The sequence below is a fragment of the Mus musculus genome, chromosome 6 (assembly GCF_000001635.26).
Source record: "Mus musculus strain C57BL/6J chromosome 6, GRCm38.p6 C57BL/6J".
Lineage (NCBI taxonomy): Eukaryota > Metazoa > Chordata > Mammalia > Rodentia > Muridae > Mus > Mus musculus.
In genome coordinates, this window is record NC_000072.6 from 4,583,994 (window position 1) to 4,608,952 (window position 24,959).

Genomic DNA, 24,959 nt, shown 5'->3' on the forward strand with positions numbered 1-24,959 from the left:
AAGGATTGCCTCGCCTGCAGTGTGTAACTCTTCCTTCCAGAACAGGCTTCCTTCTTAGTTATTGTGACTTTAAAAAAAAATAAGTCTAAACTATGAGTCATGTTCCCAGGTAATATTCAAAGAGAATATAATATTCCCCCAGTTAAGGAACCCTGAGAGTGGCTACAGAGTACTGTAAGAAAACAATAGAATCTGTGCCTGTCATTTTAGGATGTCATCCTGCAGAGCTAGCTAATGGGACACAGGAAATAAGTCCCAGGAATGTACCTAAGAAAGTAATTTCCCACAAGAACCCATAGAAACATACTGCTGTAATGATGACGGCAATAACTGATCTTCTATTCATAAGCCTCCATTTTCCATGTGCTTTATAGTTATTTCCATATCGAACAGAATTTTTTCTGCTTCTTCCACCAGACAGTTACAATACCTAATGTTCCAGGATTAACTAAAAGGTGTCATGTTGGATTCAGAGCGACTATTTGCATAAGTGTAGCAGGAAGAGGTGGAGGGATTGTGCCGAGAGACCTGTAATTCACATTAGGGAAGAAGCCGGGAGCATTGGTGGAGAGGAGCGAAGCCCACGTCCGTCTCTGGCGGTCTGTGCATTCCTTACTGTGGTTATGGGGCTGTGCTCAGATGAGAGGCAGGGCAGCTCCTGAACAAGAGTCCCACGCCTGATGTTTAAAGCCAAGGAGAAAGAGCTCCTTATTCTGGGTCTCAAACCAGAGCCATGGAACGAGAGCTTTGGGATGGTGTGTTCTCAATCCTTGTCATTCATTGTCCTCAGGTTAGCAGAGAAGCTGTTGCTGTTGCCATGCTTACTATGTGGTCTTCAGGACAACACACGGGCTTGCTGTTTGATTTTCATGGAAGAACTTTATCATCCTAGCTCTGGGCCTCTTCCGCAGCTTCCTGGGTATGTGCATGCTCCTGGTGGCAGGGGTTTAATCCTCAGCTATGGAGCCCCGAAATAAAAATCAGAATAGCTTAAACAAATTTTTCTTACTGTTCAGGTGCTTAGAATCTAAGGAGTCATACAGAAACAAAGGTGAGCTCTTGGTAATTTGTTATGCTTGAGGCCAAACTCTTCAGCATTTATAATCTATATTATACATTCAGTAAAATAAGATTAATAATCAATAAAAATAAGATTAATCAGAATTCTCTATAAGGATGCAAGGACTAAGGGAATGCCTGAAAATGCTTTGGGACCTTGGCCTTAAGTCTGTCTGATACTGACCTGTGCTCACACCATCGGACAGACCATGTGTCACTTAAAGTCTGTCTGATACTGACCTGTGCTCACACCATCGGAGAGACCATGTGTCACTGCCCACACTTCTCCTTGGGACCACACTCCGTCTCCATGGGTCTTCTCAGTCTCAATCTAGAAAGCCTCTTGTATTTGCCTTACACTTTGGAATGAACACTTTGGAATGCTTCTAACCCAGCGATGCCTTCCCTCTTCTGCAGAGTAGCCTCCCACCCACGCTGTTGTCTCACTGCTCTCTGCGCATGACTCCTTTCGCTTCACACAGTTGACACTAGACAAAACAATTCTACATGAGTTCATGTGTAGTTTCGTCTTTACAGAGAAACAAATATTTTTTACATATTCCCAGTCACTGCCCTTGAACAACATGATTTTCATTCCCTGCCTCTTAATAGTAACTCCAGCAACAATCAAACCTGTTGAATCTCTTAGTAAAAATCCAGTCTATTTCATTTGTAAACTTCAGTAGCGTTCTTCCTCACAGGATATTTCTTTCCCATATTCTCCTTCACACCTCTTCCCGTCCCTTTAAATATTAAAGATTTTAGAGAGAAAAAAATAATCTGGAACATGGTCCAGATCTTACAGAACTGTTTGCCAGGGGTTCTCTCTGGTCCTTGAGACTTCTTTGACTGAAAACCCACCTGGCCTTTGGCATTCCCTTGAAGCAGGCAGTTCTTCAATGCTAGTTCTTGAGAGGACTTTTCGAATTCCCAGATAAAGAACTCCTTCTGGCTTACTTCCTACTTCCAGTAGTACCTAGCCCAGTGTGTCTTACTCATCAAGTGGGGCACACTGGAGATAAGCTCAAATCTGCCTATAGCCTATGGTGTCTGTTAGTGTTGGAAAATGCTCACATCCTTGCCATACAAGGTAAAGGACGGATGACTGCATCTTCCTCTCCTCTCACTCTTTTTTCAGGCCTCTTCTTCCTCTGTAGCCATGGCAGAGGCAGCTACACAAGTACAAGCTTAAGCAGATGATACACTAGGAAACAGGCTGTCTACCTCCTGCAGATGCTCCCAGTCTCTGGGGCACTAACAAATGCTGGGGTGACTCTGAGGAGACATTTCTTCAACTCACACCACGGAGGATAATTGGGTACCAGTTCCTCAGTCCATGCACTCTCTCTCTCTCTCTCTTTCTCTCTGTCTCTCTCTGTCTCTCTCTCCTCTCTCCCCCTCTCTCCCTCTCTCTTTGTCTCTCTATGTCTCTGTCTCTCTCTCCTCTCTCTCTCTCTCCCTCTCTCTTTCTCCCTCTCCCTCCCTCTCTCTCTCCCTCTCTCTCTCTCCTCCATCCTCTCTGTCTCTCTCTCTGTCTCTCTCTCTGTCTCTCTCTCTCTCTTTCTCTCTGTCTCTCTCTCTGTCTCACTCCCACCCCCACCCCCCCACACACACACACACACTCCCCGTTTCTCTGAAAGGGTTGAAGCCAGGTGAGCTGCCCTGAAGTTGGAGATCACCAGCAAGGCGACCACAAGGATGTGGCTGCCCTTAGCACCTGGATGCTGTTAGTAGAATAATGAAGCTGAATGAAGATTGTAGGCTGAGGATTTGATTACTTTTCAGTGAATAAGGAAAGAAGGAAAAAGGAAGGAGAGGAGGGACCTTGGACTGAGCGTGACAGACTAACTCTTCCACAGGGCATGAGGAACCACAGCGAAGCTGCAGCGGTACCGACTGCTGCTCCTGCCGCTCCTCGCCCTGGCTCTGTTCGCTTCAACTGTCTATAATAACGTCTTCTCCAACCTTCTTTTTCCTTGTGCTCCTCATTCATCTTCTTTAACTTCCTTCTTTCTTCCTCCATCTCTTCTTTCTTTTTCTACAAGGAACAAAAAGTAGCATCCAATATTTACATCTGAATTATTATTATTTTAAATATTATTGTTTAAATAATATTATTAGATATATAACATCAATATATAATTATATTTTATATAATTTCTATTTATATGATTATATTTAATAATTATTGAATATTATTAAATACAAATTATTATTTAAAATTATAACAATTACCCTAAGCCAAAATATTGAAATTTTGGATTGCCAGAACAGCAAGTTGACTAACTTACAATAATCTGATCAAATTAGTGATCTTTTTTCAAATGATATTAAAGTAGACAAAACAGTAGTAGCATAACTATAAAAAATAATCTGATGTTATTTAAGTCACTACTATGAGAGGAGTCTTAGGTGCATCATTTTCTTATCTCCAAAACTTTCAAATTAGTTTAATATTTCCTACATTGTCTTCACATCATTTTGTAAACATGGGATATTCACATGTCAAATTCATGCCAGTGTTGAATAGTGACTACTGGGGTCCGTGTTAAAACCTCCCTGAATTCCTTCTTAGTCTTTTCATGGTATAAGCAACTTTGAGATTACGAATAGTACAGGAGGCATATTCTCAGTCAGTTCTGGGAAGCCAGGAGATTTATCCAAGGGCACAGCAGCTGAGATGACACTGTTGGCTGTGGTGGGTATCAGAAGAAGAGACCTAAAGTGATGGCGTGGATGGCAAAACCCAGCCTGTTTCAGTGTCATGGAATCTCTTTTCAAATGATCCTCCTTGACATGTTTTACACCTCTGGCCATGTTGCCCCCAACATCATGTAAGTTCAGACCACATGAAGCAACCTACCAAGACTTTGGGTACTTTGGCCATGAGTGGTCTTTAAAACATATTTTATGGTTACTACGTCCACAAAATTACCAATCTGTATAATTTCTAACCTAAAGTAGCTTTCCAATCTGTTTTACCACTTCCTATCTCAAAGCAACCCCAGCTCAGTACAGGGAAACAACTGTGGCTCACTAAACACTACTGCACATGCCCTTCAGTGTCAGCTTCTCCCTCCATTGTCCTTGCAAAACTTCACACGGCTGTATTCTGTGGTTAACTGGTTGCACAATAACATCTATGGGTGACTAAACCCTTTATAATGGAGAGCCAGCTAGAGGCTATTTTTTTACTTTCCACCAGCTCTTTTTAGGGACCAGTTTTACTTTTATTTACACGTGTATTTAAATGTTCCTGACTCTTCACGTTTTAAAAAGATTCTTCTTTGAACATGTAACACTTCACTTTTTTCCTCAAGTTAAATGTGATCTTTATGCATTTCCTTCTATTTGACTATAAGATTATGCATCCTTCTTGTTTTAATGTGGTGGTAGAACTTGGGGCTCTACATAGACCAAGCATGTGCTCTACAACTGGATTACAAACCCAGCAGTCATTATACCTGGCCAGAATCCTTCTTGGATGCACTCAACAGTGACATATTATTATGTCCTCTTGGTTATCCTATCCTCGGTTAAATTCATATTTAATAGCCAGAATCATTTTCCCCCAGGACTCTGTGAGAACTTTTATTTTTTTCGAGTTCTTACCTAAGGGCCTTCAAATTTTCCTGTGTTGTCTGGAACTGCAAACCGCAGCTGGACAAAGTTGCGTATACCATGAAAAGACTAAGAAGGAATTCAGGGAGGTTTTAACACGGACCCCAGTGAGGGGAGGGTAGGAATATCAGAGCCTCAGGACAGTCTTAGCTTCAGAGTCATTCAAGCTCCTCATGGAAGCTTGGCTCTGATGTGAACAACTAACTCCTCCTCCATGATGCAGTATTTGAGGCTCTAGTTTGATGGTGTAATGTTGGGTAATGTCTCCCGGGAAATACTATGAATCAGTTTCTATTGGATGAGAGATGATAATAAATCTAGTTTCCCAGTCTTTTACTAACTTTTTTTTTGTGTGTGAACACAACTCACTCCAGGAAAGTATTTTGTGTTCCCTAAGTGTACCACATCTCTCTGCCATCTGCCACAGGGGTCCTCACAGGGCTGCCATTGTTAACTTGGGCGAGTCTGTCATGACAGCGGGTTCTCAGTAGGTATGCCTGTCTTTAGTTGTGGAAACCCTTTACTTTCATCATATAAATTCGATATTGTTCTATCTCTGACATGAAACATAGAAATGAACAATCCCTTTTAAAGAACTGTATTCTCATTGGTTCATAAAGAAAAGTGTGTTTGTAAGTGGGGTTCACGAGTTTCTTAGGAAGTTGACAAAGTAGGCACATAAAACTAGGCTTAGAGAACCCTTTAGGGATGACTGGAGAGATGGTTCAGTGGTTAAGAGCAATGACTGCTGTTCCATAGGACCCGGGTTCAACTCCCAGCATCCACATAGCAGCTCACAACTGTCTGTAACTCCAAGATCTGACACTCTTGCACAGACATACATGCAGGCAAAATACCAATGTACATTAAATAAAAATAAATGTTAAAAATATAGAAATGTTTAAAAAAAAAGAAGTCTCAGGGAGACTTCGACTCGAAAGGAGCATGTAAAAAAACACAAGTTCACAAGGTAATCCTGTAGACAGGGCCTGTTTGATAACTCTTGGGTTTCGAACAGCTGTGTAAGTCTTCTCTGCTGTAAGATGTGGTTGAATTCACTTCCTGTTGTTGAGGAATACTATCCCGAACTTCTCAACATAGCAAATGGTTCTTAAGTCTCAGATCCTGTTGGTGAAACAACACTCAACGTGTTATATAGACGACAGTCAAGAGATACTCTAAATGGGAAGAAGAGAGGAATGCAATTCCTGGTCCCTGTAGCTGGATAAGCAGGTACAGCAGGGTCCTCCAGAGAGGACACTAACTGAGCTGAAGGACAGGCTAGGTCACCATCACTGAGGACCGAGAGACACAGAGGAAGCCAGCTCTAGACATGACTTTTCTTGTGAGTTCTTTTAAGAATCTCATACAGTGCGTTTGATCATAGTTCCCTTCCACAACTATTCCCAGATTCAGTCCCCTCCTTTCTCACCCAACTTCAGGGGCCCCCATGCCTTTTTTTCTTTTGTCCTTTTTCTCATCAAGACAAAGTTGTGCTGTCGAAATATTCTTTGATATGTAGCCTTCACCTGAGTGTGATAAGGAACTAAGATTTAAGAGAAAACTGCCTCTTCCTCTTTCAGTGGCTAAGGATAGCAAAAAACGCCTCTGCTAGGGGTGGAATTTCATAGTGAACGCCCCTCTGCACACTATGACTCGTACTAGTTTAGGCTTTCACGGGGCTTACGTGAGCCGTCACAATCAATGTTCGTTTATATGCACTGTTGATTCTTTTGTTTTGTCAGTATTAAGGTTGAACAAGTTTAATAGCTACAGTCTTCTGTAAGTTTTGATAATTTTCAACTTAAATACTAACTTTTTGGCTAAATGAGCAGTCTGTTGTTTTTATAGGAAAGCCTTTGGCCAGATGTTCTAACTCTCTCTAGAAATTACGATGTAAAATGTTTCTGGTGGGAACTGTGATGTTACTTACTGGTGTACAGCTTCATATTACTAGACACAACTTAAAATAAGTAATTCAATTAAATTGATATAATATTGAAAAAAAGAAAAAAACTTACTTGAAGGATATACATTTTAGCCTCACCATTAAGCTACAGGAACACAAATGGTACTGACATGTGACTTTCTATGGTAAGGTTTTCCAACTTAAACAACATCTATACTTGGCTCTAAAAGTTTGGACTATTCGATTGTCATTTGTCTTTAGGAGAAAAGGCATAACACTTATTAATGGACAAAGAGGAAATCACAGCATGGGAAAATACCATGGAGAGATGGCTACCCACCTACTCAACATTATTTAGAGATATTTATAGCCATTTTTCTGTAGGACAGAGGGAGGTGGGTAGTTCTGAGGAAGTTTAATGATGCATAGAGGAGCACATGGTCCAGAAAAACCACCTTTGAACAACTAAATGATTCAGGGAAGAACCTGAACACTGTGTAATTTTTAGGCAGAAAAAAAAATCTAAAATTTGGTCAACAACAGATTTCAAAATATATTTTGCTTCTTGTTGGTAAGTGGACACATTATTTTATTTATCTTGCAAACATTTGAAAAATGAATGCTTGAGACTCTAAGGAATTGAGTGTTTCATGAGTTTCACTGAATTTTGAAGACTGTATAGAAAAGAAATTTCTTGTACTCCAGGTTTTCTCTCTGAAACTGAAACTGATTTGGCTTAAAGTCATCATCTGCTTGCATGACCAAAGGCTATACTAACACCACAATAACAAAGGACTAGGGCTGAGAAAATGGCGCCGTGAGTAAAAGTTCTGATTGTTCTTGCGGAGGAACTGGGTTTAGTTCTCAGAATCCACGCCTGCTGGCTCACATCATTTTAATTTTAATTCCAGGGGCCCAAGACTCTTTTCTGCCCTGCAAGGGCATGTGAAATCATGTGCACATTCTCAACATAGACACACACACAAATAAATAAATCTTAGAAAAGAAGAAAGGTACAATTATCAATACAAAGCACAAAGTATGTTTGTAAATTCCAGGGAATGAAGATGCCCAGGCATAGTGGTGCTCAGGTTAACTACAAGCCCTTAGGATGCTGAAACAGGCAGAGTCCAAGTTTGAGGCCTGGAACACATAGGGAGACATCGTCTCAAAGATGGGGGCTATATTGATGTAAAAGTTCTGGGGTTTCTAACATGTATTTTAGAAAGATTGCGAAAATACAAGACCTAATAGGGATAGAAAGTTATAGATGTACAGAAAAAGACTATTTTCTTCTACTGCAAATGAGTTGGAAAAGAAAGAAGCAAATACATTCAAAGTCATGCATAATTTCTGTTGAGCTTATTTCTAAGCTAATCTAAGAGTGAAGTCGGAGACTACACCATCGACTACTCTGCTACTACTACTATATACCCCTGACACTAGAGAGGGATTTTCTACATATTAAATCGTGAACTGCTGGGAAAGGGTAGTAAACACTATTCTTTTATAGTTTATGTCATTGTCCAACATGACAATGTCCCATATCCCTTCCAACAGTCTTCTGTCTTGTGCTAACTTTGTCAAGCTTTTGACTATCAAGTGTTAAAGAAAAAGCTTAATCTTCCCCATCTCTGAAAGAGCCCTGACTTCTTTCTCTGTGTCTTTCTTTCCTTGGAATATTGTATGGTCACTCGGATACAAACATAAATTGGTTTCTTAAGCATACTTGGTTAGAAGTGAGCAAACATACTCTGGTGACTCTTTTCGATTTTGCTTTTCTACAATAATATTCTCAATTAAGAACAAATGTTGGGAAGTCTTTAAGATTTTTTAATAAGGTCACTAGAAAGTCTGGAAAGCTTGTTTTTTTTTGTTTTTTGTTTTGTTTTCTTGTTTGTTTGTTTGTTTTTTACCTGAAGAAAGAAGTAAGTCCCTGGATTATTTTTCTAGACATTAAAAAGAACATCTCAACATGATGGTATGCATTGACCAAGAGTTGTCAATTTTTGGGCATGTTTCATACATAAAATATTCTTCCCCTGCATATATCTGAGCCTGCCATTACAGATGGCATTAAAAGGCCACCTAAAGATCTGACGAACTTCAATACCTATAGTACATTCTCACTCCCAAAGACAACCAAACTCATGTGCAAAGAGAATAATATTGTGTTCACATGTGATGGTGGAGATACTTACATAGAAATAGATAAGTGCAGTTGTTTCATAAATATAGATATTTAGATATCAATATAGATACTGGCAACATGGCTCCACAGGTAAATCCACTAACTGCAAAGCTGAGAATCTTTCAATTCCCTGGACTCATATGGCAGGACGGGAGGACTGACTCTTACAAGTTGTTCTGTGACTTTCCCATATGTACTGTGGCACACATGCATACACACACACACACATACACACACACACACAAGAAAGGTAGTAAAAAAATTCTAAAATTATATAATTTACATCAAAAAAGGACTTCAAAAGATTATACCTCGAGTCATATTTGAGAATAATTGACATTTAATCTGATTTGGAGTGCTTATCACTTAGTACCTACCAATATCACCTGAGAATTTTATAGGTAAAATTTCATGGTGAGAAGCAACATCATTTGGTGGTCAGCCGAGGACTTTGGTTTGTTTGGATACTTCAAGGGAAAGAGAATTTTCCAGAATCTAAACGTAATGAAGGCAGAATCTTGGTGGGTAGATAAGTGGGCTTGCTTTCCTGGTCTTTGGATAGATGGAAAAACAATAGAGGCATTTAAATCACCAAGCCAATATTCTTTAATGAAATTACCCGACAGGATTTAATTGTTTAGCCTCCATAGTGAATCGATACTGACTACGTAAGGAAGCAAATCTCATTAGCTAGTACCTCTTGCTGAAGTATGCAAACAAGCAGCCAAAATATATTGAGAGTGTATGTGTGCCTGCCATGCACTTGTCTGTGTGTGATCAAGAACAGGTCCCATGAAGCGGGGAACAGTCCAGTGCTAGAAACCTTGTCTGGTATGCAGAAGGCCCTGGATAGTTACACACACACACACACACACACACACATGCACACGCACACGACATAATCTCGAGTCAAGAGTTTATTTGGATTGTTAAGCAAAAGTACTTAAAACTAAGAAATAAGATTTTTAAAGTAAATTGTCAAAAAGTGAGAACTTTGATGTTGTATTTTGTTTTGTTTTGTTTTTTGTTTCATTTTGTTTTGTTTTTTTAAGGTTCAGTCAAGAACTATTTAACAATCTAAGTGCATGTATGTATGTTGGACTTGGCTATTTTAAAAAAAATTATATCAGTTAACCTCTGAATTGACCTGCATAGACAGAGGGAAGATTTAAGAATAATTGCTCTTGAGTTGACTAATTGCAATGAATTTAGAAGGAAAAAGGAGGTTTCATTGGGCATCATTAAACTGTCAAGAACTATACATTACTCACCGAGACACACAAACAGCCTTGAGTGGCAGGTGCCATTGTCTTCATTTTACAGGTAAGAGAGCTGGAGTCCAGGAGGTAAAGTGATTTGCCAGATTGTGTAGCTCATAAATGTGAGAGCCAGGTGTCAGGTACCAAATGTTCTTTCCAAACCTACGCTCCTTTTTACTACATTCTTCTACTCCGGTAGTAAAGTTTTTCCCTAAGGACCACGAAGTTATAGCTGCCACTCCTGCAAGCTGAAAGTGGTATCTAAATGTCACAAGTTAGAAAGGCAGATCTTCATGATGAGAAATGTAATCGTGAGTTCTGGATGTGTTGTAAATAGCTTCGTGAGTCACTCTGCACAACCCACTAAGTGTAGAATTGACAATTATTCTTTATCATTGGAATTAGAAGTACGGGAGACAAAGTATCCCTGAGGAAAAGTGGCTAAAAGAAAAAAAAACATTTCAAGTGCTTTACAGACATTACCAGATACATTTCGCATGTCCCTGAGAGCTATACATTCCCACTCAAAAAGCAATCCTAATTTGTTTACAGACATTTGCAGGTATTCTATTATACAGGATGCATCTAACAGCATTAGACTTTCCTGAGGCCTCGCGCACTTTGGACATTTCATCTACAAGGACTATAACTCAATTAACCACCATTGCCCATCCTTAACCTGCTCAATGATAATGCTACTGCCATTTGGCCAAGAGGCTGTGAAGTCAGGATAGTCATTTAAAATTTCCTTTTCCAGATTTCAGTTGCCACACTCTGACCCAATCAATGGTTACATGTTTTCTACCATAGAGACAATGGGGGGATAGTCATATTCACCTTCTCCAAGGGACAGTGTGCCTTTTAAGAAGCAGTGACCTGTAAATTTCCAGCCATTGGAAACCAAATACTCCATAGAAAGCATTTTTCTTAGTCTATGAGGGAGATTCAGGGCATGTCTTTCTTTCCAGTTCATAAACAAAAGAACACAGACTCACTAGTGGGAAAAACTGCAATTGTGCCTCAAAGAATGGCTGCAAGCTGGGAACAGAGTGGATGTCCTTTGTGAACTTCTGTCCTGGGTGGGAAAAGGGTGGTAACTTGAGGCAGAATTTTATACGTGAATCTTTACCATGTCCTGGGGATGTTCGCTTTTAACTTTCTATATGCCTGTATGTAATCAATTATTTTTAAAAACAATATTTTAAGGACTTTTCCCCCGGCTCATCACACAACACTTCTTCCTACATCCATGTTCCCTGGAGACCCAGTCTTTCACGCCAGACACAGAAGTTATCATGATTCTCATGATTCTTGATCCAAATGCAACCCATAGGCCAACTTTGTCAGGTTTCCTTGTAAACTTTGTCTTCAACCTGTCCACTTTTATTCCTTTTTTTTGTTGTTGTTGTTGTCTACTTTATTCCCACATTGTCCAAACAAATTTATGCCACCAGACACATGAGCAGTTTGGAGGCGACACAGATAGTTTGTGTTCCCCATACTGGTAGTAGAAGCAAGAGGCAAAAGGGGGAGCATTGGGTAGAAAGAAAGAAACTGTGGTAATCCAAGGGCCAATAGTAAATGTGTGACTATAGGGTAAATTCCCAGAACCCACATTAGAAATCATTCTTTAAATACCAACCACTGTGAAACACATTTTAGTCCAAGCCCTGGAGAGGCGGAGTTAGGCTGATCTCTGGGATTATTTGGCTACCAGTTTAGCCCTACTTGCTGAGTTCCAAGCCAGAAAGAGACACTGTCTCAAGAAATAAGACAGACAGCTACTGAGCTGTAAGACTAGAGACTGTCCCATGGCCTCAACATGCACATGCTCACATGAAAAGGCACATGCAATAATCAGTCGAATCTCAAATTAGGTATAATTTGCATTTGTATGGATGAGTCATTTGCATTGTTACTAGTAGAATGTAATTTACAGCAATGTAAAATAACTCAAGGACAAGAAAAGGCTGCATAGAACCAGATCATATGATGTTCAATCTTCCATTGAATTTAACGAGAGTATTTTCATCTATTTGTGAGTCTTTTACATGTTTTCCCTTAAAATACCATGAAGGGCTAATTTGTTGTTCTCTAACATATGAAAATCAAGAAAAGGAAGTGATGAAGGAGATGAGCACAGTAACTGGGTGCACTGGAAAGTTCTCCCTCCAAACAGAACGGCAGGCAAGGGAGATGGGTGTTCTTATTGGCTGGGCCTTTGTGCAGAACACGGCACACAGAAGACACGAAGTACAGATGTGAAGAAAGTGCTATGACAGATCTGGAGAGGGAAAGATCTATATTCCCTTAGGAACTCTAGGACAAATGAATGGATGAAGCAAAACCAGAGAGAGAGAGAGAGAGAGAGAGAGAGAGAGAGAGAGAGAGAGAGAGAGAGAGAGAGAGAGAGAGAGAACACACGAGATTTTATATAAGACTTTATATAAGAATAAATGCATTGGTGCGAAGAAAAAGAAACAGTTCAAGCCAGGGTTATTGAATTAGTTACTACTTTTCTCATTGCTATGACCAAATTCTTAAGTATTTCTTTGGCTCAGGTTCGGAGATGCAGTGCAATAGGACAGGGCAGACAGTGGCAGCAGGCCCGTGAGGCTGCTTGACCACCTCACTGAGGATCATGAAGTAATGGCTGAGTCTAAAATGAAGACAGCCTACAGTCCTTCTACAGTGCTAGGCAGACCAGCTAAGCCCCTGTCTAAAAGACTGACAACCTCCTAAAGCAGCCCTGCCACACTTGGACGAATGCTCAAGCACTTGAGGCTGGGCAAGACCTTTCACATTTAAACTTTACCAGGAACAGAAAAAGTAATGCCATACGTCTGGGACAGGCCATGTTGCTGGTCCCCGTTTAGCATAAGTAGATAAACTACAAGCTAGAGTCTGATCACAGACTGTCTTAAACATGCTAGACAGTTGGGTATTCATGTTTTTCCTGGAAGAGCCACCCAGGTTTTAAAGCAGGGAAGTGATGATATCAGTCATGTCAAATGGTTCTCGTAGCAATTAAAGGGAGAGGAGAAAGGGGGAGGAAGCACTGAAGGTGAGAATTCAGACAGGGGCCAGGAGAGGCTGGAGCCTAACTAGGGGAGGGGTCTGAAGAGAAAGCATACGCTTTGGGGAAGGTAGAGAGCACACAACATGGTGATTCATAATTAAGTCCATCTTCCTAGACAATGTACTTATAGATCAGTTAAAGAGCTGAACTTGCATTCTTCCATCAGGTACATATTTATCTACAAATTCTGTACAGCACAACCAATATCCTTACATGACTATATGATTTGAGGCATTCGTGCATGTTCACAGAGCAGAAAATCCATACATCCATGTTTTGGATGCTCAGTTTCTAAATGTCTTCATTTTGATGACCTTATATCAGTAGAGGGATCTCATAGCTAACACTCCACATTAACTTAGGAACCATCCTTAGCAATAAGTAGAGGTAAACTATTTCATTGACTTTTGATACTTTCATTATTGCTGATTTCTTAAGAGATTTTAGTAAACATTATATATAAATGCATATATATATATAACATATGTTACATTATGTATACAGATATTCCTTTTTAAACCATTTATTTCTATATGTCTGTGTGTGCTTGTGTGTGTCCTCAGAGGCCAGAGGAGGGTGTTGGACTTTCTGGAGCCAGAGTAAAGGGGGTTGTGACTTTGTGGCTACTGGAAACCAGCTTGTAGTTTTCTAGAAGAGTAGCAAGCACCCTTAACTGCCAAACCATCTCTCCAGCCCCTTGGCTGACATTTAAAGAGAGGTTTCCTTAAACAGTAGGCACAGTGCCACTTTCCTCATTTCTCTGTTTAAATATGTAAAGCCAGGCGTGGCGATGCATGCTCATAACTCCCTCCTCTGGGAGGCTGAGGTGGTAAGGAGCAAATCAATGCAGCAGGCGCTGTATGTTGAGATCCTGTCTGCTCTCCACCACAAAGGCAGGCAGTAGTCCCAAGGAGAATGGCCATAGTGTGCTCCCTTCCGGAGTCTGAGAGTTAAGAGAAAAGGGTGTGTGATGTAGTAAGGAGTGTCTGAAGACAGGAAGCAGTTGGCAAATTGTTCGAGGGACATGGGCACAGACACAAGTGACATCTTCGGGAAAAGGGAATGGAGAGAGAGAGAGAGAGCATGAGCACGCTTTGGTAATTTGGTTTAAAGTTATATACAGTTGAAACATCACACACATTCTCTCTTCTTCTCCCTCCTCCTTAATGTTATTAGAAAAGCAGTAACTTGCTATGAATTAAACATTCTAGATCCCTTAGGGTTAGACAAATAAGCAGGAGACTATTAATTTCATGATTTTAGCTTTCAGCAAGAAAAGATACATTTAACTAAAGCAAACTCTAGGAGATGGAGGGAGGGGTGAGCAATAGACTTGAGAACTATTTAGAAGAGACTGAAGACAGTGTAAACATTGGCTTGGATAATCATGTATAAAGTTGAGATTTGTAGGTTAGACGTAGATAGCAAAAGACCACAGATAATTTGAAATCTGAAATGCCAACAATTGCTAACCAAAAACTGTCCTACTGGGGAGAAGCAGAGGGTAGCTCTATAGGTACAGTATAAACACATGAATATGGCCTGACACAGTTGTGTGTGTGTGTGTGTGTGTGTGTGTGTGTGTACAGAAGGTAACTGATCCCTTAAAGAGGACGGGGACCTATCTGATGGTGAGGATGGCTCTGCCAGGAACCACTAGAAGCAGCCTGATAACTGGCACCTGGCTAGTGCTCTGAAGAAGAGGCAAAAAACAAGACTAGAGAAGGAAAAAAACTTGATAGACAAACACCAAATAACAGAAAATTCAACAGCATTTGAACCTACAAAAAATATCAGAAAGTAAAGAAGGTAAAGAGAAAGAGAGGGACAAAGAGAGGGAGAGGGAGAGAGAGGGAGAGAGAGGGGGAGAGAGGGAGAGGAGAGGGAGAGAGGGAGAGAGGCAGAGAGGGAGAAGAGGGAGAGGGAGAAGAGGGGGAGAGAGAGAGAGGGAGAAGAGAGGGAGAGAGGGAGAGAGGCAGAGAGGCAGAGAGGGAGAGAGGGAGAGAGGGAGGGGGAGGGGAGGGGGAGGGGGGAAGAGGGCCGGAGAGGGAGAGAGAGAAAGAGGAGAGTCCTTTGGATTTAACAAGAAATACCCATACCACCAGCAAAGAACCATTCAGTTCTTCAGGACAGAATGGGAACCAAGCAAGTGAAAATTTCAAGTAGCTACTCCTTCTAAAAGAAACAAAGAAGCAAATAACTTGGAACACAGAATCTAGTGGTGGTTTTAATTAAAAAGGGACATTTATCAGTGGAAAGGCATCAGCTAAGAGAGGGACCATTTATAGATGCCACAGGAAAGGGCCATCTTATGTGGAGATATCTACCAGGAAAAGCAGAAATAGGTAGAGGGGTTAACTTTAACACAGAGGAAAGGACAAAGGGGTTCCCAGATTTTCCCAGTATCTCAGAAAGCCTTCTGGGAAGCACAACTAAGTACAACGTCAGGTTTCTTTATTTTTGGCTAGCATTAGGCCAACCCTGGGGGTTAGCTCTGGTTATTGAAGGTGGATCAGAAATTCTAATTTGGTGTTGATGACATCATAGTATGTGTCTAGGATGTGATTGGCAGGCCACATATTGTTAGCCCAGTTATCTGGTTGTTGTCGTATCTGATTCAATTCTGCCAGCATGTGATCAGCCTCAGATCAGAAGAAAGAGCCAAAATTAAGCGACCACTTGCAGGGAACAGTGCCTAAGTGTTTGTACACTTATTTAACTTTATTGCTTATTAGCATTATATCTATGACAGTGATGTATGTGATTTCATTTAAGCGACAAGAATCTTTCATCATCATATGATGATTGTGGCTGGAAACATAATTTTAAAAATCCTTCAGTGGAGAGGATGGGAGTGACTCGACAGGATCTCTAAGTCCCTTTTCTCTAACATTCGAGAATGTTGAGAAGGGTCTGGAAGCACAAGGTTGGGGTTGGCTAAAAGTTGTAAAGAAGACTTGCCAACACCTCCAACTCAACAATGACTTACTTGTTCTAACCACAACATGCAAATAGCCATTCTTGTCTACAAGGCAACTCAAGACCAAGGGTATGAATAAGAATGCTTTTCAAAGGACACACAGAGTGCTGGGTCTATTGATAATCACAAAACATTAACCAAGTTTAAGGATTGCCACAGGCAACCAATCTGCTACCCTGGCCAACCTTAGTGTCAACAAAGATATTGTGTAAACATAAAGGAGAAAGGGGCTCTTATACTGACATCCACACCAACTTAGACACACTGTACAGGATGCATCTACACCCACTGCAACTGGACAAACAGCACATTGGGCAGTTGAGTATTAAACGGTGAACATGGGCCTTACACTTGAGTTGGGTGTTCGGATTTACAGCCACCCCAACACCTGGCCAGCATCTTAGGTGCAGAGGAACTTGCCAGACAGGTCGTGGGTGGCCTGCCGTTAAGGCCCCACGACCGTGGGAGAGCAGAGAGTAGAAAGTCCAGAAAGGGTGTGATGGGGGAAGCAGGGAGTGTACTTTTTTTTCCCGGAACAGTAGTTCTATTGCCCTAACCTGGGCTCAGGTAGCTGCCAGTCCACTTGGGCATAGCCCCGGAGCTGACATCTGGGCCGGGCTGCAGGCCCTGGCCCTCTGCCCCCCCAACACCCATACAGTCACCATGCCTGTGCAGCCGTCGCCGCCCGCTGCCGCCAGTGACCCGGTGACCCCGGAGGCCCGTCTGGGCCCGGTGACCCCGGAGCCCCGGGCATCCGGACCCCCGTCACAGGCGCAGCCGCTATTAAGGCAGGAGGCTACCAGGGAGGAGGAAGGGGAGGAGACAGGCGGCCAGGGCGCCTGGGGCACCGGCACGGCTGAGCAACGGCGGCGGGGTTGGGGGGAGGCCGACGAGGGCACGGGGAAGGCCGGCGGCACGGAGGCCGCAGGCTCGGACCCCTCGGCCCGCGGTTCGGGCGACGGGCAAGGGAGCTGGCGGCCGCTTCTCGGCTGGCTACGGCGCCCGCCGCCCCAGTGCTGCCCCTGCGCGGCGCCCCTTCCCCGCTCCGCCGCGCACTGTTGTCATGGAGGAACCAAGATGGCGGCTCTGGCCTACAACCTGGGCAAGCGGGAGATCAACCACTACTTCAGCGTGAGGAGCGCCAAGGTGCTGGCGCTGGTGGCCGTGCTGCTGCTCGCAGCGTGCCACCTCGCGTCCCGCCGCTACCGAGGTGAGCCGGCCCTCCCCCCGGCCCGGGCCGGCTCGGCCCGGGGGGAGGCGGCGCCGCGGCCCCGAGCGCGGGAGGCCGCCCCCCGCCGCAGCACGCCCACGCGCCGGCGGCCTCCCGCGGCCCCGCGGCGCCCCACGTGCCCGGGCCGACCCCTGCGGGCCCCTGCCCCCAGCCTCCCGCTCTCGGGGCCACCTCCTGCTGGAGCGGGGCTCCGGAGGCGCGCCCGGCCCCGCGCCCCGGTGCAGGAGGTCGAACCAGGGGCCCCCGGGGGCAGCCCTGGCGGCACCGCCTCCCGGATGCTGGGGTCGCACACGGTGCGCCCGTGGGGTCTGCCTCCTGCCCTGCCACTTCAGGGCCCAACGGTTGGACAGCGGCTTGGGCCGCCCTGCTTACTTTTGCCAAAAGGGCCAGTGTGGCTAAAGATGCCCATGGCCCACCTCCCTCCCGTGGAGGAGGTGCCACCAGCCTTTCAAACACTTTTCAAGAGTTTGGGTTGCACAGTTTTTGTTTTTGTTTTTACAAATAAAGACACTGAGGCAGGATTTTGGTTTTTGTTTGTTTCTTAAAGGAGTTAAGGAGTTGACCGGACTAGACGTGAGCGGGCGAAGCAAATAGTTAAGCCTTTTGAAAGCTGGCCTTCAATATGGGTTTACATACTGGTGGAAAGCTGGAAAGGAACCAATGAACTCTTCTCAGAAGGAATTATCCTTCAGTTGTCAAGGGATATTTGCTTGTTTTTTTGATTGATTTTTTTTCCCCTTTCCTTACGATAAATGCCACCAGGACAGTCACTGACAGTAGGAGGGAAATTATAATGATAGGATCTTTTGGTTTTGACCTTTGGTATCCTAAAAGTCATTATATGGACAGCTCTTGGTGACTGTGAGATAATTAGACAAATGTGACAGCCACGTGCACATTAGCGCTGGGCCCATTTATACTGTACAGCCCAGTCACGAGAGTACTAGAGTCTCGGCTGTATTCCCATTTCACATGATCTCTCAAAGTGGAGGCCATTTTGGTCAAACTTGATGGTTTGTTTCTACCTACTCTTGAGTTTTCCAGATCTTAAACTTTAGTATCATAGCTGTATCTTTTAAATATATTATCTTACAAATAGCTTAATTGAATTAAAAAAGATCCTTATGGCTAATTCTCCAGTCCTCTACAGATTCATAGCAGATGACCTATCAGAGCCTTGGCTTCTTACTGCTGACATCAAGAAAGCCTACATTTTCATATATACAACACAATTAGCAGTACTGATGAACCAACTGTTGATAACTCAGAGAACATGTTTCTTTTAAATGTGATTAATCTTTTTATGCTAGTTTGATATGAGATGACTGTCATCTAATTCAACTTTGTGTTTGTGATGTCAATGGAGCTAAAGTTTATGACTACAATGTTGTCCCAAATGTAAACCTACTGTGCCCTGCCTGCTTGTCTTTTTATTGTGCTTCTTGTCTTTTGCTAAGCTTGTGGAATACTAATTTTTAAATTTAGGTTATATTTTGCATCTTGCCAAGGTCTGTCATCATCGGGAGGAAAATAGAATGTCAGATGGGGCCTTATGAGTCAGGTTGTAAAGCCTCCTCCAGAAGGGACTTGTGAGTTTCCAAAGGTGCTTCAGTGCCTTGAGTGTGAAGCAGTACACCTGTCATATGTGCTTGTCCAGATTGAATATCAGGAACTTGAACCAGAGTCTGTGCAGGAGAAACTAAACATCTTACCAGGAACATTTTTGCCCTGGCAGTGTCAAACCATGTCAGGTGCAGTGCCTTTCGCAGATATGCATATATGCTTGATTCACATAGAATCATTTGGAACAAGAATGGAGTTTCTTAGACGAACAGTGGAAAGGACATGAAATGCTAAGATCTTGGGTGTGTGAGTATGAACATGCATCAAATGCACACACACACACACACACACACACCTCTTGCTTTGAAAATTACTCCACTTCAAAGAATTATTAGAAAGTAAAGCTTCCCAAAACCGTGCATTAGATTGAGCACTTACTGTATGCAGGCAGTGTTTAAGGGCTTTTCGTAATTCATTCTGTCTTTAGAGCCTCTAGGAGGTACGGTGTTTCATCCCCCCACCCCTTAACATTTCTGTAATCAAGAAGAGTCTTTAAAACTTTGATTGCATGTCAAAGTTTAATTGGTAACATTTTTTTCCTGTATGAAAAAATAATGATGTGTCTTAGATTCAGTGAATTAGAGAATTATTTACATTTTAAAGATGAAGCCAGAAAGGTTAAGCAAATTGCCTGAGAACATACAGCTAGTCAGTGGCTGAGCTATGATTTAGTACCAGTCAGCTTGCCTGGTGCCATTGTGTTACAGACTGCCTTTCTTAGAGCTGGGTGGAAGCTCTGAGAGATGAACTTCATCACTAGTGCTCGATACTTTAGAACTACTGATTTACTAGAAGCAGAGCATCGTCCCATTTGCTTTCAGACCAAGAGATGATTTTCTAGAGGTCACGCGTATAGAACTTAAAACCATGGCATTCTTTTGGTACCTGGCTTCCCTGTCAATCTTCCTAAGCATTGAGCTTACAGTGTACAAACACTTTTGCTTTTCCTGCTTTTCTCTGCCTACAAAATTCTCTCTTCTCTTGAAAGAAAATATTCCAGGACTCACTCTCTCTCTCTCTCTCTCTCTCTCTCTCTCTCTCTCTCTTTTAATGCTTCACTCAAATGTTGCCTTCACAGAAGTGGGAGTGGACAATTCAGTGTCTGCAGAGCAACTTGTCCTTGCTTACCATGTTGTGCTTGGAAGAATAGGTCTTGTTGTCTTACACACACACACACACACACACACACACACACACACACACACACACTGTGGGCTTCCAAGTAGATCTTTATGGTTTTTAAATAGCCAGAGCCTAACACACAGTAGGAATTCCATAGATAGGGTGAGAGAATGTGCAAATTTTATTTGGTTCAGTTGGGATTCTAAGTGAATTTTGTTTTCTAATCTCAATTTTAGGAAGAAGAGGTTTTTTGAATTATTAATATTTCATATAATATGTTAGAATGGGCCTTAAAATGCCTTCTTAAAAATACCCATCTGAGTATGATTATAGAGTAAAAACATGACTTCTGGCTAGAGGCCAGTATCTGAACCTTAAGCAGACCTTTATAGTGGTAAAGCTAACTTCCTTCAAAGTTGTTACGTTTCTTGAAATTTGTTTCCTTTCCATCACTAAGCCAATGCCAGTGTTCCTGCCTCTGCTCCCAAATGTCAGGATCACTGTGCTCAGCTTTCTTGTTTGTTTTTCTAACATTTTTTGTTAACTCTTCTTTTTTTAATGTGCAGTGGTGTTTTGCTTACATGTATGTCTATTCTATTCGAAGGTGTTAGAGTTCTTGGATATGGTCATTTTTCTAAAGGATCATTTAAGTGATGTTTTCAGCACTTGCTGAATCTTAGAGTCTTGAATGTATTGTATGCTCAGTGTATGAAGTATTTTCATGGTTGGTGTAGACAATACAATTTTAGCAGGGGGACTCAGTCTAAAGGCAGTAAGTGGCTTGTGACATTTTGTTCAGAGGAAAACGCAGCTTGTAATTTATGAAGGACACTGAAGGTTGTCTTTGGTTGTTGCTGGCATGTTTTCAGTTTCCTGATTTGCTCATTTATTTACTTTTTTCTTTCCTTTCTATTGTTGTAAAAAAGTCATGCATAAAAATCAAACATCAACAGCCACTAACTAGAAAGGTGATTCTAGTAACAATAGAATAAGGAAGAAGTGACCATCCATCGAGATAACCTGAGTGTTGGAGCCAGCCTTTTTAGAATTGTCTTTTTAAAAGTTGCATTCCTGGTTTGATTTATCTGAGTACTTCCCAAGTTGGTTATATTAAATTAACTATCCGGTTTATATTTGACAATTAAAAATAGCAACCAGAGATTTCTTTGTTTTATCTTGATGTAGTTGGAAAGGATTTACATATAGTATACATAATTTAAAATGTGGTATATTGTCTTAACAACTAGATACACATTTGGTGATTTAATCTGAAAGTATTTCCTTGCTAAGAAAAGAGAACTTGTTTGGAATATGTAATTTTAGAAAATTTTGTAAATCATGTTATTTTTAATTAGATTATACAAGTACTTATTTCTGTTATTTTTATTTTGCCAAATACGAAAAGACCAATCTTACTTATTAAGGAAAGTTATCACCAACCAGCTTGCATAAGAAAGAAGTTTGTTCTCAGAGAGAGCATTTGACGCTAAATGACTGTGTTGGTAGAGTTTGCTTACTGATCGCTGCAAGTCCCCTTTGCTGTATGACTTTCAAGGAATGACTTCAGGACATTAGACCTGTTGTCTCTTCAGGAGGTGGCTTGAGGAGCCAGGTGTGGGCAGCAGTACCAAGAATGAAAGAACTTTGCACATCAAGCCTCTCAGAACAGTAAGAAGACATGGCTATTTTAAGCCATAGGCATGGCGCTTCTACCTCCACATGGAGACAATGATGATGTTTTGGTTTGGGCTTTTAGTAAATACTAATAAAAGGTCAGGAATACAGCACTAGTTTAATACTTTGCTTTTGTAACTCAGATTTCTTTAAAAATTAGTTGCTACTTCTAAGTTGATTTTATATGTATATCTAAAAGGTAGAAATGCAATAAGTATCAATTTTTCTTTCTCATTTTAAACTTACTCTAATTTACAATAGAAATTTTGCTATTATAAAAGAGTACTTGCAGGAGTGTTGTTTTTAGGAAAATAACTACATTGAGTTTTTCTGCAGTTCCTCCTTTAGTCATCTTTGGTTATTTTTGTGATCTAATTTTGTTTTTTTTTTTTAGAGCTAGAATTAGGTTTTAAAAATTGGAAAGAATTAAGAACTATTTATATTTAGAGATAGCTTATTAAAATCTTTGAAATAAAAAAATCTTGCTTGGGGTACATTTATAACTACAAATTTTAACCATGGTGTCCTGCATTTGTTAGTTTCTCACCAGCAAGGTGGTGTGTTGTGAATTTTCCCTTGCATTTTGTTTGGGACACTGAGACAATAGCACTTCTGTGTTGGCCCATCCTGCCTTCCACATTTATTCTTCTCATATGTATCTGCCAGGGCAGATAGATGAGTAGCTAGACTAAGGGAAGAAGGTGTGATGGTGAGGCTGTGGTCCAGTGGTGGACTGCGTCTGCATCAGTGTGATTGATGCTGAGGCTGTGGTCCAGTGGTGGGCTGAGCCTGCATCGGTGTGATGCTGAGGCTGTGGTCCAGTGGTGGGCTGTGCCTGCATTGGTGTGATTGATGGTGAGGCTGTGGTCCAGTAGTGGGCTCCCCCTGCACTATACAGGGAGCCCTGGCATGGACCCAGCACCCCAGCAGATGGAAACAGCAGCCAGCTTGGAATTCTTCAACTCTTGCCCCAACACCTCAGTACTGGTTGCTTGTCAGTTCTCCTGTGCGCCTCTAAACAGACCCCTTAGTGCAGCCTGACGTAACTATGAACCAAAGTTAGCTTGCCGTTAACTGGTAAGAAGGAACTAGAGGTTAACTTAAACGTCTATTTTACTACAAACATCTCCTCTTTCATCTTTTTGTTCCTGTGTATTTGGCTAAAGTAAAATAGATTGGCCAAAGGATAAAATGGCTCTCTCAATTTATACAGAGCTAGAGGGAGTTCCTAACCAGGCAGCTCTAAAACTAGGTTTAAAAGCAGGTTTCTAGATATGCCTGAGCAGACATGCATAGTAGCACACGTGTGGCTGTCGGAGGACAATCCCAAGGTCCTTCTTGTAGCTCTTACACTTCTGGTTTTCTCACTCGGAAGCAGGGTTGACAAAATGCCATAAAAGCTTACTTCAGATTGAGAGTGTCTGAGCAAAGAAAGCGGAAAACGATGGCCATAGCATTTAAGGATTAGACGTCCCTTACAGTCATCAGAGAGTCTTCCTCTGACATCAGATGGGAGCGGATACAGAGACCCACGGACAGACATTATGTGGAGAGGGAGTCTAAATTGCAGGTCTCCATCTGGGCCCTCCCCTCCCAGATCCGGAAGTCCAGGGAAGGTGGGGAGGAAAGACAGTAGGAGCCAGAGGGAATGGTGGTGACCAGGAGAACATGGCCCACTTAATCAACTAAAGCAGGGCTCACAGGCTCACAGAGATGGAGGCAGCAAACACAGGCACCGGGCCTCTATGGGTCTGCACCAGGTCCTTTGTATATACGTTACGGCTGTTAGCTTAGAGTTCTTGTGAGACTTGTGAAGGTGAGAATGAGTGTATCTGACTTCTTTGCCAGCTCTTGAGACTCCTGTCCTCCTCATCTCCTTTCTGAAGAAGGAACAGTGAGGGAGGAGATGGGCCTGGGGTGAGGGGTGATGGGGGTGGGCTAGGAGGACTGGAGAGAGGGGAACTGTGCTTCTCTTATTTTATGAGAAAAGAAGCTATTTTTAATTATAACAAAAGTCCCCTACAGGGTAAAGTGGGAAGGGTAAGCGGCCGATTTCTTCTAGCATGCCAGTGTGTTGATGGGAACTGTGGTTCTCGCAGACGGTTTGCATGCATCTGGAAGGCATAAGGAAGACTAGAAAACTTCACTGCCTGATTTCACAGACACTAAGTAGGTCAGGATAAGCAAAATATAAAAGTAAATAAGTACTAATATTTACACTACCGTGCTTTACTGTTATAGGCAATGATTCGTGTGAATACCTTCTCTCGAGCGGCAGATTTCTTGGAGAAAAAGTTTGGCAACCTCACAGTTGTATGATGCATAAATACAAAATAAGGTAAAATATCTTCATTTTGCTTCTTTTCTCTCCCAGCATAAATCTTGATATGTGGTGAGAGGCAGAGGCAAAGCAGGCACAGTATTTTTCTGTACAGGGGATCGGTGGGGTGGAACGTTCCTGATAGAAAGCGGGGCTGTGCTGGCCTGGAGCTGACTCCAGGTGGAGGTTGCTACCCTGAAGCTGTAGAGGAAGAAGGACTTTGACAAAACAACTTCATTTCAGGTAGCAGGTGACCAGGACAGGATGTGGAAAAGGACTTGCACTGTAACCTGGATCCCTGGCCCCTCGTGCACTCTGAGTAATGGCATAAAGGCCAGTACAATTAGGGCACGTCTTCAACGTTTAATGCATAGGGTGTTTTTATTGAGTTAGTTGGTAATAAGGTAGTAAGTCAAACAGATCTGGTCACCTAATTCTAAAGCTGTGTGACTGGCTGTCTAACAGTTTATACTGTTTTATCCTTTTTAAAAATTATTATTATTAAGCTATGTTCTTTCTATTTTAATTATGTTGGCTTTATTTATTTTAATTATTATTTTTTTTAATTTCAGTGAAGCAAAGACTTGCCTTGTAGATAAACACATTGCGTTTATTGGAGATTCCAGGATCCGTCAATTATTTTATTCTTTTGTAAAAATCATTAACCCCCAGTTTAAAGAAGAAGGAAATAAGGTAAAGTAGTCTGCCTCCCCACTCGCCCCAGCCCAGCCCCAGCCCCAGCCCCGCCCCAGCCCCGCCCAGCCCCGCCCAGCCCCGCCCCAGCCCCGCCCAGCCCAGCCCCAGCCCCAGCCCCAGCCCCGCCCCAGCCCCAGCCCAGCCCCAGCCCCGCCCCAGCCCCAGCCCCAGCCCCGCCCCAGCCCCAGCCCCGCC

At 42.4% G+C, this 24,959-nt stretch overlaps 1 protein-coding gene and 1 long non-coding RNA gene across 6 annotated transcripts in view; one reads left to right on the top strand and one right to left on the bottom strand.

Annotated features, from left to right (window-relative positions):
- Positions 1 to 351: 351 nt before the first annotated feature.
- On the bottom strand, positions 352 to 3,099 carry Gm33959. Of its 3 annotated transcripts, XR_377307.1 has the most exons (3): positions 2,884 to 3,068; positions 1,300 to 1,547; positions 352 to 958 (listed from the first exon to the last, which is right to left on the bottom strand). It is a non-coding gene; the product is annotated as a predicted gene, 33959 (long non-coding RNA). The 3 variants fall into 3 exon arrangements; XR_377306.1 differs by having other exon boundaries at positions 352 to 1,547; positions 3,025 to 3,099; XR_377305.1 differs by having other exon boundaries at positions 352 to 1,547.
- A 13,818-nt stretch (positions 3,100 to 16,917) lies between these two features.
- The window catches only part of Casd1 (CAS1 domain containing 1), a 42,445-nt gene continuing 34,403 nt past the window's right edge, over positions 16,918 to 24,959 (top strand). For all 3 annotated transcript variants that reach the window (NM_145398.4, NM_001379143.1, NM_001379144.1), the window contains exons 1-3: positions 16,918 to 17,308; positions 23,990 to 24,086; positions 24,641 to 24,761. In NM_145398.4, coding sequence (NP_663373.2) covers positions 17,176 to 17,308; positions 23,990 to 24,086; positions 24,641 to 24,761 — 351 coding nt within the window. In that variant the 5' untranslated portion in view covers positions 16,918 to 17,175. The remainder of the gene's footprint in view (positions 17,309 to 23,989; positions 24,087 to 24,640; positions 24,762 to 24,959) is intronic.